This window comes from Chroicocephalus ridibundus, chromosome 2, assembly GCF_963924245.1.
Source record: "Chroicocephalus ridibundus chromosome 2, bChrRid1.1, whole genome shotgun sequence".
Lineage (NCBI taxonomy): Eukaryota > Metazoa > Chordata > Aves > Charadriiformes > Laridae > Chroicocephalus > Chroicocephalus ridibundus.
Genome location: NC_086285.1, coordinates 52,058,815 through 52,076,190, shown reverse-complemented (window position 1 = coordinate 52,076,190; position 17,376 = coordinate 52,058,815). Strand labels below are relative to the sequence as shown.

Below are 17,376 nucleotides of genomic sequence, written 5' to 3'. Positions count from 1 at the left end.
ATTCAGATGTTTAAGCTGGCAGTTTTTGCATGCCTTACTTTTTAAATCAAGTGTCAATATCTGCTTTTTATTGTGTTTTGGTTTTGAGGTGTGATAAGCAACTACAGCATAAAATTCCAGAATTGGTGTCTGACTCTGTACATGAGCGTCAGAATTACTGCTGTAATAGTGCTTTTAAGAAAATGAAGCAGCCGTCTTTCGCACCAGGAGACGCGGTTCTTTCTGGATCCCAATAAGAGAGGCACCAATGCTCTCAAGACAGATAACTATTTTATTAATATCCCAGGCAAGGTGATAGCAAGTAATAAAATCTTATGTGCCCTTGTGATGCTGGAGACCCGGGGATGACGCAGCACCGGCCAGGCCTCTGGTCAGGCCACGGCGTGCAGCGCAGATCCCATCCGTGGTGAGGTTCACCAGCAATGGTCTCACGGTAGAGATTCAGCAGTCACTGAGAGCAGTCAGGTCTGGCATGGGGACGTTGCTTTGAAGGCTCCCTTGGGCAGCGTGCCCTAATATTCTTCACATGTTAATAAGCCTGCAGTTCCTGGGAACGGAGTGTGGTGATCAAGAGCATATTGTCTTTCCAGTGGACAGAACAATACGCTACACATACACTTGTGATTAAGTACACATTGACTCAAATACTTGCATGTTAGGATTAAGTAGCGGTTGTACAATATTTAAGATATGGAGGCATACACTTGCATTGATTCTTTAGCACAGTAAATAGTCTTCTGGACCAACCGCTATGGTCTCCCAGGCGCTTTAGTAGGAAATATTTGATTTAAATATGATAAAATTGCATGCAAATATCAATTTAACTTGCGCTATATTGCAGCGTGCCAGTTATCTGGTTTGAACAAATTGACCCCACTGTGACTCTGAGCCAGTACAACCTAGATCAGTGGTGAATATAAATGTGTTCGGGTGCCGTTGGCTGAAGAATATATGCACTGTGGCAAATACTGCAAAATGCAGTGATGTGGGAACATAAATATATATTCTGGACCTTGTGACAAGAAAAAAATCCTGTCCAGAGGAGGTTAAAATATAGTTGCTAACAGTGTGCCTTTCATCCTGTAGTTATTTTCCAAGGTTGTATTCCAGGAATTATTACTCTTATTATCTGTGATGACATCAGTAGCGTATTGTGAATACTTATTGCACTTACTGTGAATATTATTGTGAATATTATTGTGAATACTTATTGCAATACTTATTGCACTTTTTTTTGGATCTGTGTGTAGGAAGCTGTAAAAATAGTACTACATGTCATTTTTATAGCATAAGTAGAGAATTTAGGAAAAAATGGTAACATTTTGTTTTGTAGTCTCTGAACATTTTCCCAACAATGGTCTTTTTTGTTCTCCTTTTTTTCCCAGGCTTATTACAGAGCTGGACACTCATTGATCATGTTGTCAAACTCTTATGAGGCGATTTCTATGTTTTATAAAGGTTTGATTCTCCTGAATGCTTCTGCAGATCGAACTCAAATCGCTGATTTTGTAGCAGGAATCTTCATAAGTGTCAACGGTAAATCAAATTAATAACTTAATTTTTCTAAGAGTCTTTCAGTAGTGATGATAACACAAGTTCTTGGTAGGGTGTCCTTTGTGAGATCATTCATTTGGTCCTTAGAGCCACAGATGTCGGAGGGTTATGAATGTGTTGAGTGGCCCAGTCGAAAGGATGTGGTGAACTTGGTCCACTTTGTATACAGCAGCTGCTAACAGTCCCAAAACACTGTGCAGGGGAGTGTGTTGCCTCACAAGAACATGTAAATTGTGGAATAGTTAGAAAAGGTTGAAATTTGGAGTCAGGGGGACAAGGTTGGAGATTTGGAGCTCCAGACCCCTAAAGCTTTAGTGGTTTTTGTCCATACCACTATGATTTTCTTTTAGCTAGGTAGGTATGAAAATAATTAGATAACTCAGCTTAAACTTGAGTTTACAGCACAGTGTATTCCAGCGTGGGGGACTTCCCTGAGCTTGTAATGGGGCAGCAAGAAAAAGAGGGAATTTGGCCTTTCTGTGGCATTGTGTAGGCTTTTTTTGAGCAATGTCCACCCTGTGTCTCCCTCCCTTCCCCTCAGGCTCTCCTCTTCTACTTGCTTTTTTGTCCAGCTCACAGACTTTGTCTGAGGAGGCCTGCAGGCATGCCAGGAGATTGCAGGTTGTCCCCCTGCTGCATTTACTTGAACTCATAGCCCCGGGTTAAGGACCATGATTATCTTCAGCAGCATCCGTAGCTGGGCTCACCCACAAGTGGAAAAACCGCCAGAAGGTTCATAATGTCTTGGGGCTTAGTGGTTTTTCTTGAGGGTAGGGATTAATTTTTTTTCCCCTTGTTTAATGAAGACTGGCCGCTGATAACAAGGTGCCATAGCAGTTGGGTGGCCAGTGCTAAAACTGTCGCTGTGCAATGAAGTGACTTAGTTGGAGACCCTCACTTTAAAAGCGCTGCGTGTACTAAATCGTTTTCTTGATTGCTTATCCTTGCAGATGAACGAGTCTTTCCACCAACTTTTCCCCCTGCATATGATTATATTTTCAGCGCGAGGTTTGATGCCCTGATTTGGCAAGCGGTGATAGAAAGACTGGCCCAGAAAGGGAAGTGGCGGGTGAGTCTATGGCTGCGGCGTGGTGTCCACTTATGTCTTACCTCCTCAGGGTGAGCTCCCCTTGCCTTCACAGTCCAAAACAGTGGGTATTTATTGTTCCCTGCATCAAATGTCTGGAGTTTTTCAACAACTTGAAAAATACTTCTAGTGATAAATAATTTCTGAAATTAATTTCTTGAAGGGATACAATGAACTTGAAATCCCGCTGGTGTCTTGCTGTTGTCTCTGTTATCATTACGGTGCTGTCAAGAGTCATTTGTCTTGAAAGAAATTAGAGTGGAAAAAAAATACATATTTGTGTGTTTTTTATATAAGGGAGACCTTGTATTTTATAAGGGAGACCATATAGCAGCCTTCCAGTACCTAAAGGGAGCCTACAGGAATGATGAGGAGGGACTCTCTATCAGGGAGTGGAGCAATAGATTGAGGGGTAACAGTTTTAGATTTAGATTAGGGTAACAGGGTAGACTTAGATTAGATATTAGGAAGAAATTCTTTACTGTGAGGGTGGTGAGAAACTGGAACACGTTGTCCACAGAAGCTGTGGATGCCTTATCCCTGGAGGTGATCAAGACCGGGCTGGATGGGGCTTTGAGCAACCTGATCTAGTGGTAGATGACATCCGTAGTTCTTCCCTTGTCCTCTGGCGAAACTAGGTGGGTTTTCAAGAAGCAAGGTAAAATTTTGGGGGAAACTGAGAAAACGGAAAAAGATGCATTTCTTGCTTTCTGCTCAGGATGTTGTTGTAGCTGGGGAGTCTGATCCTCATGAATGTAAAGCTTCATTCCTAAAGCAAAGGGTCACTTCCAAGGTGTATTGAAGAGGCTCTTAGGGCCTCACCTTTCTACGTGGTTTTTATTTCTGAGGAAAATTTCATCAGTCGTGGCTTCCCACAGTCCACTGTGTATTACATTAATTCAGTTGATAAATGGAAAGGGAGACTCAGTATTCTGTTATGATCTTAAAGAAAGATCTGAAATGTTGTCAGCCCTTGTTTGCTTTCCTACAAGATCTGATGAGGCAGTAAAAAGCAAAGTTTCTAAGTGTGCTTGTAAGATCACTTAATGTGGTTTTTTTTCCAGTCTTGTCTGTTGTTGTTGTCTGAGAAGAAAGCATTGCCCACCAATCTCAGAGTCAACCAGTTATCACTGAGGAGTCTCTTTGAGGTAAAGTAGCATCCTTTTTTTTGTTTCTTTTCTTTTTTTTCTTGTGTCTGTTTCTTTTCTTCCTCTCCACTTTAGTGAGAGATTTTCCATCTTGTATGCAAGGCTGAAACAGATCAAAGGAAAATAAAATGGAAAATAATACATGGACTTTGTATCAGATTATATTAAATCATCTATTTTGTCCCTTTTTGTTTGAACATTAAAAAATCCTTAATTTGCGTAACTTCTGTATGTAATTTAATGTTTCCTTTAATTTGATCAAAAGAAATCGTCTTCCTGTCAAGTGCAGCAAGTTATTCATGTCATGCTTGGAACCTGAGAATTCAGTGCTGAAAAATATCTGACATCAGTTAAGCTGGATATGTTTTCCAACCAGAACAGTTTATGATGTCCGTGGGATAGGGTATTATTATACTTACTGTTATACATGCCAGCCTGTCTCTGTACTGCTTCATGGTGCTGAGTATGATTACAGGGAGTTGATCTGGCTACAGTGCTGGCATTTTCCCTTCCCTCAAAGCCCCAAATTTTTGGTAGGTTGCTTTATACCTACCAACTGAAGGTATAAAGAAGTAAAGGTAAAGAAGTTCAGCAACTGCTGAACTTTCTCCGTAAAGACTTTGACACTTTCTAAATGACTTAGAGGATTTTGGCAAGGGGGATGCATGTAGCTATAGACATGCTTTCCGATGCCTTTGACTGAGGTGATGGCATCTGTAGACAGGAGGATTTGATCTTAATGTTGCTCTTCTGAAACTTGCTCTTTTCTTTATCTTGTGATTCCTCATGTTCTGCAGCATTTGGGAGCCTCCAAAGCTTTCTATGTTGGCAGGATAAAAAAAAATCTTCCAGCTGTCAGAAGCTGCCGTGCTGACACGCACTTTGCTGCTGGCTGGCCATGCCGGCCTGGTGCGCCTGCAGACCCAGAAGCTCTGCCAACATGAGAACTAGGTGGCCTTGTAGGGCTTGCTGCTCCTTGCCCCTGCTTTTGTGCATGAATATCCCACCAAAATACTTTGAATGTGTGAAAGGGTGTGCAACCATTGCTTCTGACCCCTCGGGAGCCAGGCTGTAGCTGGAGACCAACTGCAAGCCAGGAGCTGCTGGTAGTTCCAGCAGCTCTGCCGCTCGGGAACAGCCGGTGTCCGTAGCTGCAACATACCAGCTTTCTACAGGCATCTCACAGTGTACATGTATTCTCATGCAGCGGATGCCCAGCCTTTTTCAGTTGCAGTTACGTGAAGCATTTCTTATGGACCATTAAAAAATTCCTTTCTCTATGCACTTTTTTGTTTTATTCTTCCATTTCCTTGTGTGTGTAAGTTAATTAACTATAGTTCTGCTGGACGTAACCTACTTTTTAAAAGGCACGGTTACACATTCATAGAGAAATTCCATTAGGCTTTATGCTGAAGTATACTAGATTTCTTAGAGCACTGTGGTTTTCCTGATGGAAGCTTTAGATGTTAACTGTAGGCTACATAGTACATTTGCTTGGCGTTTACTGGCTGGAAAATTAGCAGCTTAGGGCATATTGGTGGAATATACCAGAATGTGCCCTTTGGCTGTTACAGCGCTTGTGGTACTTTTGTCAATAATAATTTAAAGTTGGGGCTTTTTCCATAAACACGTTTCAGTTAGGTGCCTGACAGAGTGAGCGGGAGTAATTCTGGGAAGGGGAAGGGGAGGAGAGGGAAAAGGAAGGGGAAGGCAAAGGAAATAAATGGACATCTATTCATAGGCTTGCTTATAGTGATAGCAGAAGAATGAGTGGATGAGAGTACACACAAGCGTGTCTTGGTTAGCTATCAGGAGGCAGGTACGCTACGTTGGTGCCAGCGGAGTAGCCCGTATGGGACTTAGCTACGCTCCATCATCCCTTCTGTGTTTGCTGAGTTTTTTGTGGGAATGGAGGGTCAGGGTTCGGTCCTGGATCAGCCAGCCCCGTGGCCAGGCAGCAGCAGGGCTGTGGTGGGGACAAGGCATGAGAGCCTTGGATTAAAGCAGCTCTCAAGCGAAGGTGCCATGGTTCTCAGCTCTTAGCAGCACCCTGGCCTGGAGCACAGCAGCAAAACAGTCCTGCAAGGGGTGAACATGCTCCTCACACTGACAGTAAAGCGTGGCAGTGCACTGGAAGACACATATAGGGTGTCTTAACAAAAAAAAAAAAATCATTCCTAGGCAAACAAATCAAAAGGCCTCACTGAAAGAGGAGGATAAAAGTGGGTTGCCTTTGCAAAATAGTATGTCCTTTGTTGCTGGATTGGCCACCAAGTCCTTGCTGTTCTAGTGGCTTTGTTGTACATGTGGAAGACTCGAAAGAATCAAGATGAAAGATCCCTAAGCACTGCTTCTCTTTTGCAAAAATCAGAAAATGTGGCTTTCTGACAACTCAGACTTCCCCTGCTGCCACTACATAATCCCTGTAATTTGTTGTATTTTGATTTGATAACTGTGCGCAAACAGTAACTCTTGCCAGTCAAAATTTGGCATGAGGTGTTAGAAAAAAAGATTTATTTGTGGATGTTGGAAGCATGTGTGAAGACTGCTATTTAAAAAGATGACTGGCACAAATGGAGAAGTTATGTCTGAACGCTGTTTCCGAGCTCCCCCTCATGTCCTGATCCTTCTGGCATATTGTCTCAATTTCCGTCTGAGCTTCCTCTGCCCACCTCCAGAGTTCCCCATATTGCTGTACCCCTTGTAGACTTGTGCTTCATGTTCATCAAAGTCCTTGCTGGAACATCCTTTTTCAGTTCAGCCGCCTTCTGCTCGGGCTGTGTGCTTTCAGTCTTGGTCTGTAAACTTCCCTGTAAATTGCGTACTTTTATCAGATCACCTTCTAGGAATTTATCTCACCAAAAATCTGTCTTCTAAGGCTGAACGCCTTTTCTTTGCGTGAGCAGTCATTATCATTGTTGTCTTAACAATGTCAGGTGCTTCCTGAGCTGGATAAGAATCGGGCTTTGCCCTGCTTTCCAGCCATGGGGCTCCTGAGCTGTAAAAGGACTGGTTACCCGAGTTCCCTAAACCTCTTTCTCCCAGTTTCTAATTCCCTTTCCCTAATTTCAAGTGTTTCTCCAGCCTTCTCTTGCTTTGGGGTAACCGCCTGCATAAGCTGCCTCATCCAAGCTTAAAAGGCACAATATCTGGTTACAGCGATGTTTGCACTGTGATACAGTGGCATCTAATAGACAGGTGTGAGGCAGAAAGTTGCAGTCAGTTACAGGAAGAAACATAGAAATACTATAAAATAGACTTCAGATTCAGTACTTTTCAGAGCAGGACAAGATTCTTTTAAGATTCATGAACATCTCTAGGAGAAATGTATTTGTTATGAGCTTGTACTGGAATTGTTACATATATAATAAATGTTTAATTTTACATTGGATATGGTGTGATTGTTATTGTTCCGCTGTTTCTTGTCATAAAAACCGTGGAAATAGGATTGAAAAAGAAATGCCTTTTGTTTCTATGTGAAATATTGTGTTGTAATTGTTCTCTTTGTTATCAGACTTCTGAGTTGTATGGGCGTGGCGAGAAGATGCAAGAAGTCGCGGAGTTAGTCAAGTGGCTAATTTCCATTGGGGCGAAAGTTGAAACCATTGGAGTGTATCTGCTTCATGCTGTTATCAGACTGTGCATCAAAGCAAGTGAGTGGCATCTGCAACTAAGATAAAACAATGGTGGCCTTCATCAGAGAACTGACATCTAGAGCTTTTTTGATATATTTTTCAAAAAAAAACCAACTAGGGTGATCAGATCATCTAGGTATAACCTTGCATGTGCGAATAAGGCACTTTTTTAAAAATGTTGTAAATGCTCTTTGATCATCTATGCCTGTTACTGGTACAAACTTAATATGGTTGTTATAGATCTACTTTGACGAAAATATAGTATTTTATCCTGCAGCTTCAGTGTGGAGCAACAGTTTCTGTATGTGCTAAAGAGTCGTGAGTCAACCTCAGAGTTTCATGATGTCCCCCACAATGGAGCTGGCTCTTAACTTTGATTTCGTTTAAGTATTTCTTCCCTCTCCTACTCCCCGTGTTCAAGAAAAGGTTTCATACAGATGCATATTGCCACTCCATAGGGTTAAAAACCAGGATTTATTTCTGAGGTATCTCTCTTTAACATTTATAACAAGTGGAGTTTTTTTCATCGTTTCAGGAAAGAACCATCTCTTCAGGTGGTTGCTGACTCAGAGGCCAGACTTGAAGGATAGGATCAACCAGCGAGACAGAGATGGATGCACCCTCCTGCATATTGTGGCATCTTCCCGTGAATATTCCCAGAAACGCAGTAAATACAATTCTTTTTTTTTTTTTCGTGTGTGTGGTGTTTTTTTTTCAAATCGAAAAAATGAATACTGGAGGCAAATTTCAGACCCTGCTGTTTACTATTTCGTACTAAGGAAGAAAATGAGGAAGTCCTTTTATCTGAATGTGGACTTTGTAATGGTAACTAATAATTTCAACATTTCAACAATTCCCTTTTAAAATTGTATACCTGATTTGTGACCAGCTTCTTTGCTCTTTGGTTTGACTGGTTATGATTTCCCCACAAGTGTGCTGCAGTTTTCAGAATCATAGAAGTTATCTTCTGAAGTTTGATGTGCCCTTAAAATGCTATTAGACGTCCTGGGACCTATCCTTTTCTTTTAAATAGGTGAAGGTGTAAAACCTAAGTAGCAGTGTACCTTGGCAGAGGAGGAAAATGAAATGCTTTCCTTTGTATTTTCTGTGGTATTTCTTTAATGTTGACTGAGCTTGGCTTTTTTCTTGTATTTCTTATTCTGCCCACCAGGTGGCAACAAGAAATAAGCGTCAATGCCAAGATAACACCAGACTTTAAGCTCATTAAAAGTGATGACATTCTGGTGGTTCTCGTTAATAATACGAATGAAATGCACACAGCCTATATCTAAATAATTTCATTTTCTGGAAAGGTGTGACGTGTCTTTTGCAGAAGGTCCATCTGTTGCTAAATGATTCCCATTTCCAGAAGAGACTGTGGGTGTATATATATTTATTTTTTTATTAAAGTTTATTTATTTATAATTACATTTATATAGTATTTGTGTTATATACAGAGTATATATTTTTATATGTGTTTGTTTCATAGAATCATAGAATGGTTTGGGTTGGAAGGGACCATCTAGTTCAACCCCCCGTGCCATGGGCAGGGACACCTCCCACTAGCCCAGGCTGCTCAAAGCCTCATCCAGCCTGGCCTTGAACACTTCCAGGGATGGGGCATCCACAACTTCCCTGGGCAAAGAGGAGTTATATTTATAGTTATCTAGCATCAGTATTATCTATAGAGTATATATTTATATATTTATTGGAGTTTATTTATTTATATAGTGTGTATATATTATATAGAGAGTATGTTTATAAATATTTAGATAAAAATAAACCCTTGCACCCATTATCAAAAAATAATCCCTAAAATAGCTTGAATGATAAGGCTTTGACAAAGACACTTGTGTTCGCCTGCATCATTTTACCCTCGTCTAGGTTTTGCTGTGTGGTGTGGTGGTGTGGCCGGGGGAAGCGTGGTGGTCTAACGCTTATGTGGTCGCCATTGCTCAGTCGTCTTCTTGCTGGTTTGGTGCTCCTGCTCTCTCCCAGCTGCTCTGAGGGCATGGCTTATAGCAAATGTGCCTCTCTGAAGCAAGAGGAGTACAGACAGCTGGTTGCAGGGCTGTAAAGTTTCCCCTGGTAGTGCAGTGTGACATGCTAAGAGAGGAGCATGTAATCTTCCAGGATATTAGGTACTGTGTCAAGACTTTAAATCACCATTATATTTATTCTGTTTATTATCTGTCATAATTACTGTGAAATGCTATAGAGGTTAGTAGTTTCTGCTGAAAGCAATAGTACCTGCCCTTAATCAAACTGGACATCTTTGTTATAAGGCTTATTACCAAGAAAATCATGTTTTGTGTTATGTAGGAAAGAAACTCGGTGCCTAGTTGTGTATATTCGTGCCTGAATATGTGAAATATTCTGGTTTATTGAGTCACTTTCCAAACAGTAGCAAAATCCCTTGGTTTGGTTTGGTTTGGCTTGGTTTTTTTATATACAGGGCAGTTTGCTTAGAGCCTGGAGAACAGGGTTGGGACGTAAGGGAGGAGGTGAATTCCACATACAGCCTCTGGCCAGTGAGATGCTCATGAGGCACGCAGTCACTTTGTGTTTCTGTGCCCTCGTTTCCCAATTAATGATAATGAAGATGGAATTTTATTTTTTTTGAAGGGGTTTCTTTTGGGGAAAAATACCTAACAGTACCTCATTCTTATGACACTGGAAAAATTTAGATTTTTTTTTTTTAAGTTAAAATTATGCTAGAAATTGTGCCAGGATTTAAAAATACAAAGGAAAACAGAACAAAACCCTTGAAAAATGAGAATTGTTCTTCCTCTCATGTTTATTCATGTAATGTTTTAGGCCAAACAGAAGATGTGATCATGCTCCTGAATTTTGGGGTTGATCCCACCGTTCCAGATGCACGGTCGAGATACGTCGTAGATATCTTGAAAAAGAACAAGAACTTTGATGCTGTAAAAGCAGTCAGCAATCACATTGAGAAACACACTTCCTCTGAGAAACGGACAGGTACTACATGGACTATGTGCTTTTTCCATTTTAAAATTTTATCCTTTCAATATAAAATTGTTGTATTGGTAATTGGTAATAGGAGGTGGGTTTTATGTAACTTTTCCTATGAGTTGTCACCCTGATCAGTGAATGATGAACATTTTGTCCTTGCCTGAAGGTGAATGATGTCCAACTGATCTTCTTGGTATATCAGGCAATAAGTAACAAGTTACTATAAGCCACTGAGGTTTTTTTCTCTTAACGTGAGGCTCCCCCCATCGTAGAAACTGCTTCTTTTTGGTGCTTTTCCAGTTTTGATCTTTTACCTTCACTTCAGTTTTTGGAAAATGAAACATTTTGTTGAAGTATTGGTGGCATATTTAAAATGCTTTTAATAAAAAAAAAATATTGACAGAAAAATGGGAAGCTCTGAAATGATGAAAATGTGAGTGAAAAGTTGATGACATTTTTTAAAACAAAATAACATTTTAGTAAGAGCTCTTTGTTCACAAAGTTTTAGCCATCTTTGATCTGTGTCAGTGATATGCAGCTAAAATTCTTCTACTACTTGGAAAATTTTAACCTCTGCACATAGTAGCAGAGCAGACTATCAGACAAAAACTTTGAGAGCCTCTCATAACCAAAGCCGGGGAGCTAAAATATAGTTACACTCTTGGAGTATGGGGAAATTTCAAGGAATGTTTTAAAAGTGATTAATGATATTTCTAGGCAGTTTGCAAAGCACCTGTTGTCATGCAGAAAGACACAAATCTTAATTGTCCCAGTGCTAATATGAGATTTCATGAATGGGGGTGATAAACTGGTTTCCAGTCTTCTTTTTTATAATAGCCTGTCAGTTCTGAAAAGGATTCTGACTTGTCTGTTTTTTTATAATTTTCCATTCTGGAAACCAACGTACCAAGTGTGATTGCCCAAATAATGGGAATTTGCTCTTTCACGCTTATAAACGAGAATGAGAAAATGTACAAAGTGTACGATACCACCCCAGTGTGACAGTATTGAGACTGGATAACCCTTATATAGTTTCTTGTCTGCCCTAACAAATGGATCAAGCCTGAGCTGCCTGGACTGCAGTATGGTCGAGAGGTGCTAGCTGGGGCAGGAGATGGGGAGCTGCCCACCCTCAGGACTGGAGGGTCTCTGCAGGATGCACCTTCTTGGCAGGAAGGTGCTACAGCGTGGTTGCTACTTACGTCCTAGCTCAGAAAGAAACTGCAGTGGGCCACAGACATTTCCAGTAGAGGATCCAGTCGTAGGAGGCCATTCGGAGAAGCCCTTGTGAGTATCCACATGAGAACTGACGGATTGGCCGGTTAGGCAAGATGTTCCTGCAGGACTTTGAGGTTCAGAAATGAGGAGGTAGATCCTGCAGCTGATCTTTTCAAGCCATGGCTTAGACTGCTGTTTAAAAATAAGTCCCAAGCGTGGATGCCGTTCATCTTGAAAGCATTTCTTCAGTACGGCCTTTCTCAGATGGCTTGGTGCCTGATGTGCTTGTTTTCCCTGGCACTAACCAACCTGAACTTTAAGGTAACACCTCTATTAGCAATATAGGTGCTATAGGTATTAGCCCAAAGCAAACCTTTTGAAACTGCGCAGATGGAGCAAAAGACTGCACAGGCAGTTCAAAGTTGGCAAAAAGCAAAGTTTTTAGACTGCATCTCTGTGTTCAGGTGTGTATTGCATCTAGGTTTACTGGAAAGCATTGGGTTTCACTGCACTTGCATCTTATAGAATCATAGAATCATAGAATCATAGAATCATAGGGTTGGAAGGGACCTCTGGAGATCATCTAGTCCAACCCCCCTGCCAGAGCAGGGTCACCTAGAGCAGGTTACACAGGAACACGTCCAGGTGGGTTTTGAATGTCTCCAGAGATGGAGACTCCACCACCTCTCTGGGCAGCCTGTTCCAGTGCTCTGCCACCCTCAGGGTAAAGAAGTTCCTCCTCATGTTTAGGTGGAACTTCCTATGTTCCAGTTTGTGCCCATTGCCTCTTGTCCTGTCCCCGGGCACCACTGAAAAGAGCCTCGCCCCATCGTCCTGACACCCACCCTTTAAGTATTTATAAGCGTTGATAAGGTCACCCCTCAGACGTCTTTTTTCCAGACTGAAGAGACCCAAATCCCTCAGCCTTTCCTCATAAGAGAGGTGTTCCAGTCCCCTAATCATCCTCGTAGCCCTCCGCTGCACCCTTTCCAGCAGTTCCCTGTCCCTCTTGAACCGGGGAGCCCAGAACTGGACACAGTACTCCAGGTGCGGTCTCACCAAGGCAGAGTAGAGGGGGAGGATGACCTCCCTTGACCTGCTGGCCACGCTCCTCTTGATGCACCCCAGGATGCCATTGGCCTTCTTGGCCACAAGGGCACATTGCTGACTCATGGTCATCCTGTTGTCCACCAGGACTCCCAGGTCTCTTTCCACAGAGCTGCTCTCCAGCAGGTCAGCACCCAACCTGTACTGGTGCATGGGGTTGTTCCTCCCCAGGTGCAGCACCCTACACTTGCCCTTGTTGAACTTCATAAGGTTTCTCTCTGCCCAGATCTCCAACCTGTCCAGGTCTCTCTGTATGGCGGCACAGCCTTCCGGTGTGTCAGCCACCCCACCCAGCTTGGTGTCATCAGCAAACTTGCTGAGGGTGCACTCTATCCCCTCATCCAGGTCATTGATGAATATGTTGAACAGGACTGGACCCAGTACTGACCCCTGGGGAACACCACTCGTCACTGGTCTCCAACTAGACTCTGTGCCCCTAATCACAACCCTCTGAGCTCTATCTTTCAACCAGTTTTCTATCCACCCCACTGTCCATTCATCTAACCCACACTTCCTAAGCTTCCCTATGAGGATGCTGTGGGAGACCGTGTCAAACGCCTTGCTTAAGTCAAGGTAGACCACATCTACCGCCCTCCCCTCATCTATCCATCTAGTCATGCCATCGTAGAAGGCTATCAGGTTAGTCAGACATGATTTCCCCCTGGTGAATCCATGCTGAGTACTTCTGATAGCTTTCCTTTCCTCCACGCGCCTTGAGATGACACCCAGAACGAGCTGTTCCATCATCTTTCCAGGGATGGAGGTGAGGCTGACTGGCCTGTAGTTCCCCGGCTCCTCCTTCTTGCCTTTCTTGAAGACTGGAGTGACATTGGCTTTCCTCCAGTCTGCAGGCACCTCGCCTGTTCTCCAGGACTTTTCAAAGATGATGGAGAGCGGCCCAGCAATGACTTCCGCCAGCTCCCTCAGCACTCTCGGGTGCATCCCATCAGGGCCCATGGACTTGTGAATATCTAGATGATCTAATTGGTCCCTCACTCGCTCCTCCTCAACCCAAGGGAAGTCGTCTTCTTTCCCTGTTACTTTATTCAATGCCTGGGACTCCTGAGGGCTGGGCCGAGCAGAAAAGACCGAAGCAAAGAAGGCATTCAGTAACTCTGCCTTCTCCACATCCTCCGTCACCATGACTCCTGCCTCATTCAGCAGTGGGCCTACAACTTCCCTGGTCTTCCTTTTGCTTCCAATATACTTGTAGAAGCTCTTTTTGTTTTGCTTGATGTCCCTAGCCAGGTCTAATTCCAAGGCGGCCTTGGCTTTCCTTGTTTCATCCCTGCACGCTCTGGTGGCATTCTTGTAATCCTCCCAAGGGGTCAGTCCCTTCTTCCACTTATTATAAACTTCCTTCTTCCACTTGAGCTTTTTCTGAAGCTCCCTGCTCAACCATGCAGGTCTCCTGCGTCCCTTGGCCGATTTCTTTCTCTTAGGGATGCACCGATCCTGAGCTTGGAGGAAGTGGTCTTTGAATATCAACCAGCTTTCTTGAGCCCCTTTGCCTTCCAGAGCCCTAGCCCACGGGATCTCTCCAAGCAGTTTCTTAAAGAGGTCGAAGTTAGCCCTCCTGAAATCCAAGGTTGTAATTTTACTTCTTGTTGTTGTTTTGTGGATAGTACCCATGATCCTGAACTCAATCATTTCATGATCACTACAACCTAGGGTGCCCCCAACCTTAATGTCCTTAACCTTATGGCTCCTGGCAAGCAGATTCCCACAGTTTGTCTTTCTTTACTGTAGAGATCTCTGCTCTGGAGAAGGTCTTAGCCCAGCGGTTCTCAGTTAGAAGGTTAACACCAATCCCCCTCTGGTGGTAATTGTGTTGGTTGGTGTTCCGGGTAGCCCAGCCTGTCTTTTGTGGTCAGTTTTTTTTGTTTGTTTGTTTGTTTGTTTTGACAATGCACAGCCCCCAAGAGTTTTCTAGGCTTAGTGCAAAGTGAGAGGCTGGAGAATAAGCCACTGCTTTACAGGGAACAGCCTGAGGTTAGTCCTCATTGCTTAAAAGACGACCAACCTTGTCTGTCTCTTTGTCCTAAGGGATAAAGCTAGTGTTTTGTTTTGTCTTTGACGTACTTGAATTCCTCAAAGCTTTTAGAAAAGTCAGGCTAAGTCTTTCAGTTTTCCTTTAAGGGCATTTATTAGGACATAATTTATAATCTGGCATTGCCCATTACCTAAGTATCTCTTAAACTCGTAGGTGTGATTTTGATGTGGTAAGGCTTTTTCTGTGGTGTTTTTTTTTTTTTTCTTTTAAGAGGACAAGTTATTTTATGGCTGTATTTCTTAAATGCCAATGAGGAATCATACAAGCTCAGGACACCTGATTCAAACTGTGCTGAAAACATTACCGGTTTCAGTCATCTACTCTAAAAATTCTGAACCACGATATCACTGCGAGGCAGCAGTGTCCTGCCTGCACGCAGATCAACTTGGGAACTATTACAATTTTCAGCTTAGCGTATTATGGTAAGGAGTGTATTCGATGAGTGTATCAAATATCCTTTGGGATATGAAGTCCCTCACAGGACTGGCTTTGGTAGTAAGAGTTTCAGCCATCTGATTTTAACCTGCCACTGCACATTTCTCAGAGCCCTGAGATGCAACGTATTGCAGTCCTGCCCTGAGAACGTGCCAGCAGGGAACTGGGTTTTCAATTTCTGTAATGTTTTGCAGGGGAGAATGAAAGCAGAGACACAGCTGATACAGATTCTCTCCTGGATGTTCTTGAACAGTTTGTCCAGTTCTACAAAGTTGAAAATGGAGCACATCATAAAAATGTATTGAAGGAAGATGCAGTTAAGCAATTTCTGAAACTGCTGTCTTCTCTGAAAGGTACAGCAAGTTCCCATTTCTCCCCTTCACAAAACTTAATCGTCGTGAAAAATGTGGTTAATGCTAACATACAGGTTTTGCTCTTTTACCCTTCTTTCCTTTCCCTGTTTCTGCAGCTGATATTACTGGAGCAGTGCACTTTTACTTATTTTAATGTTGTGTTTTGCACGTAGAACCACCAGAACATGCACAAAATTTCAGTGTGATGAATCAAAATCAAAATGTTCAAACTTACTTGGCTGTCAGCATCAGGACAAAAGGATGCAAGCGTTGCGTTTTGCCGTTCTGTAATTAGTTCATTATTCTGAAATTAATTGACAGTGAGATCGATTTTTATTACGTGGTTTAAGTGAGTTATGCTGTCTTGACTGTCTTGCAGAAATCCCTGAAGGGGTGGTTTGCAACATCTCCCCTGCCTGTGCTAGCAGCTTCATAAAGCAGTTGCTGGAGAAGCAACTGTGGCATAAAGTTTTGCTGCTGCTAACAGGGAAAGCCAGTGGGGAAGAGCCGTCAGGTGGAGGACTCTTCAAAAACTGCAATCTTTCAGACGTCGACATCGGCAGCGTTATCCAATGGTGTGACAAATCGGATAAGCAAGTGAACCTCATAAGATGCTTGATTGAACGAGGAGGTGAGAAACTATGCAATATTATTGTCTTGTTGTAGATCTGCTATTTTACTTGGCATGTTTGGAGCACCATAGTTCAGAAATACCAATGCATGTGTTTTGTGGCTATGTATAAGTGCAGCAGCTTGTTGGGAGTGCGGTCCATTGGCTGCATGCACTGCATGCGACATAGGGAAGCTAGTAAGGCTACATGGGATGGAAGATGTTTTTCAAATGAAATTTGGCTGTCAGGCTTGGTAAAAGGTAAAAGACCAAAGATTATTGTTGCTCATTTGCTTGTAGTTTCTTTGGTTTTTTTAATTTCTCTGTCTTCAGTCACAATATTATCCTGATTTCATAGAAACTGTAAGCCACAGTCTTTGCGTTCAGTCTGTTGTTATAAGTAGTTGACTACTTCAGTGATTTCAAAGGCATGACCAGATGTCTGTCTTTTTTTAGCTAGTGTGGACATCATTGTTTTTCTCGTTTTGCAGGAGATTACTCCTAGGATTACCCTGCATTTTTCATTTCATCTTATAACTTGATTTTAGCTATAAACTATGGACACACAGTCCTGCTGCAGCCTTGTGAGTGCCAGAGGTACAAGGAGGCTTATTGTTTCAGTCAGTGACTGCCTTGAAGAAAATATATTCTGGATTTTCTGTCTTCCTATCACAACAGGAGGATTGGTTGCTGAGCTTAATAGGAGATCAGAGGACATTCTGAAGATTTTCTTAGCCAATAACACTTTAACAGTTACATGTAAAAAGCTGACTGAAAAAAATATGTTGCCTGCTCAGTAACCAGCATGCACCTTCATCTGTTTAGAACTTTCTGTAGTTTGCAGATCTGACGTATCGGATTTAACCCCTGATATTTCCATGTCCTTCACACCAGCTCTGCCAGATGGAACTGGAACCAACTCTGAAACACCACTGCAAATGTGCCTCAAAAAGAATTATTTTGAACTGGTATATTTGCTGCTGACCAAAGGTGCAGATCCTCGAAACGTCTCCGTTGCACGAGGAGATACTCCTTTGCATGCTGCGGTTTCCATCTATTTAAATAACAGAGGTAAGGCTTTGGCGTGCCCTGGCCTAGGGGACACAAGGGGCTCTAGCAAATGTGCACTGGTTGTTTTCAAAGCAACTGGTGAAAACATCCCCGTTTCTTACCTGTCCAGCCTGCTGCCCCTTCTGC

The 17,376-nt window shown here is 42.6% G+C and overlaps 1 protein-coding gene across 1 annotated transcript in view; it reads left to right on the top strand.

The window, feature by feature from the left end:
* The window catches only part of TRANK1 (tetratricopeptide repeat and ankyrin repeat containing 1), a 55,854-nt gene that overhangs the window by 13,803 nt on the left and 24,675 nt on the right, over window positions 1–17,376 (top strand). The window contains exons 4-12 of the mRNA XM_063325485.1: window positions 1,386–1,536; window positions 2,505–2,623; window positions 3,706–3,789; window positions 7,304–7,442; window positions 7,960–8,091; window positions 10,242–10,409; window positions 15,411–15,569; window positions 15,949–16,200; window positions 17,074–17,250. Coding sequence (XP_063181555.1) covers window positions 1,386–1,536; window positions 2,505–2,623; window positions 3,706–3,789; window positions 7,304–7,442; window positions 7,960–8,091; window positions 10,242–10,409; window positions 15,411–15,569; window positions 15,949–16,200; window positions 17,074–17,250 — 1,381 coding nt within the window. The remainder of the gene's footprint in view (window positions 1–1,385; window positions 1,537–2,504; window positions 2,624–3,705; window positions 3,790–7,303; window positions 7,443–7,959; window positions 8,092–10,241; window positions 10,410–15,410; window positions 15,570–15,948; window positions 16,201–17,073; window positions 17,251–17,376) is intronic.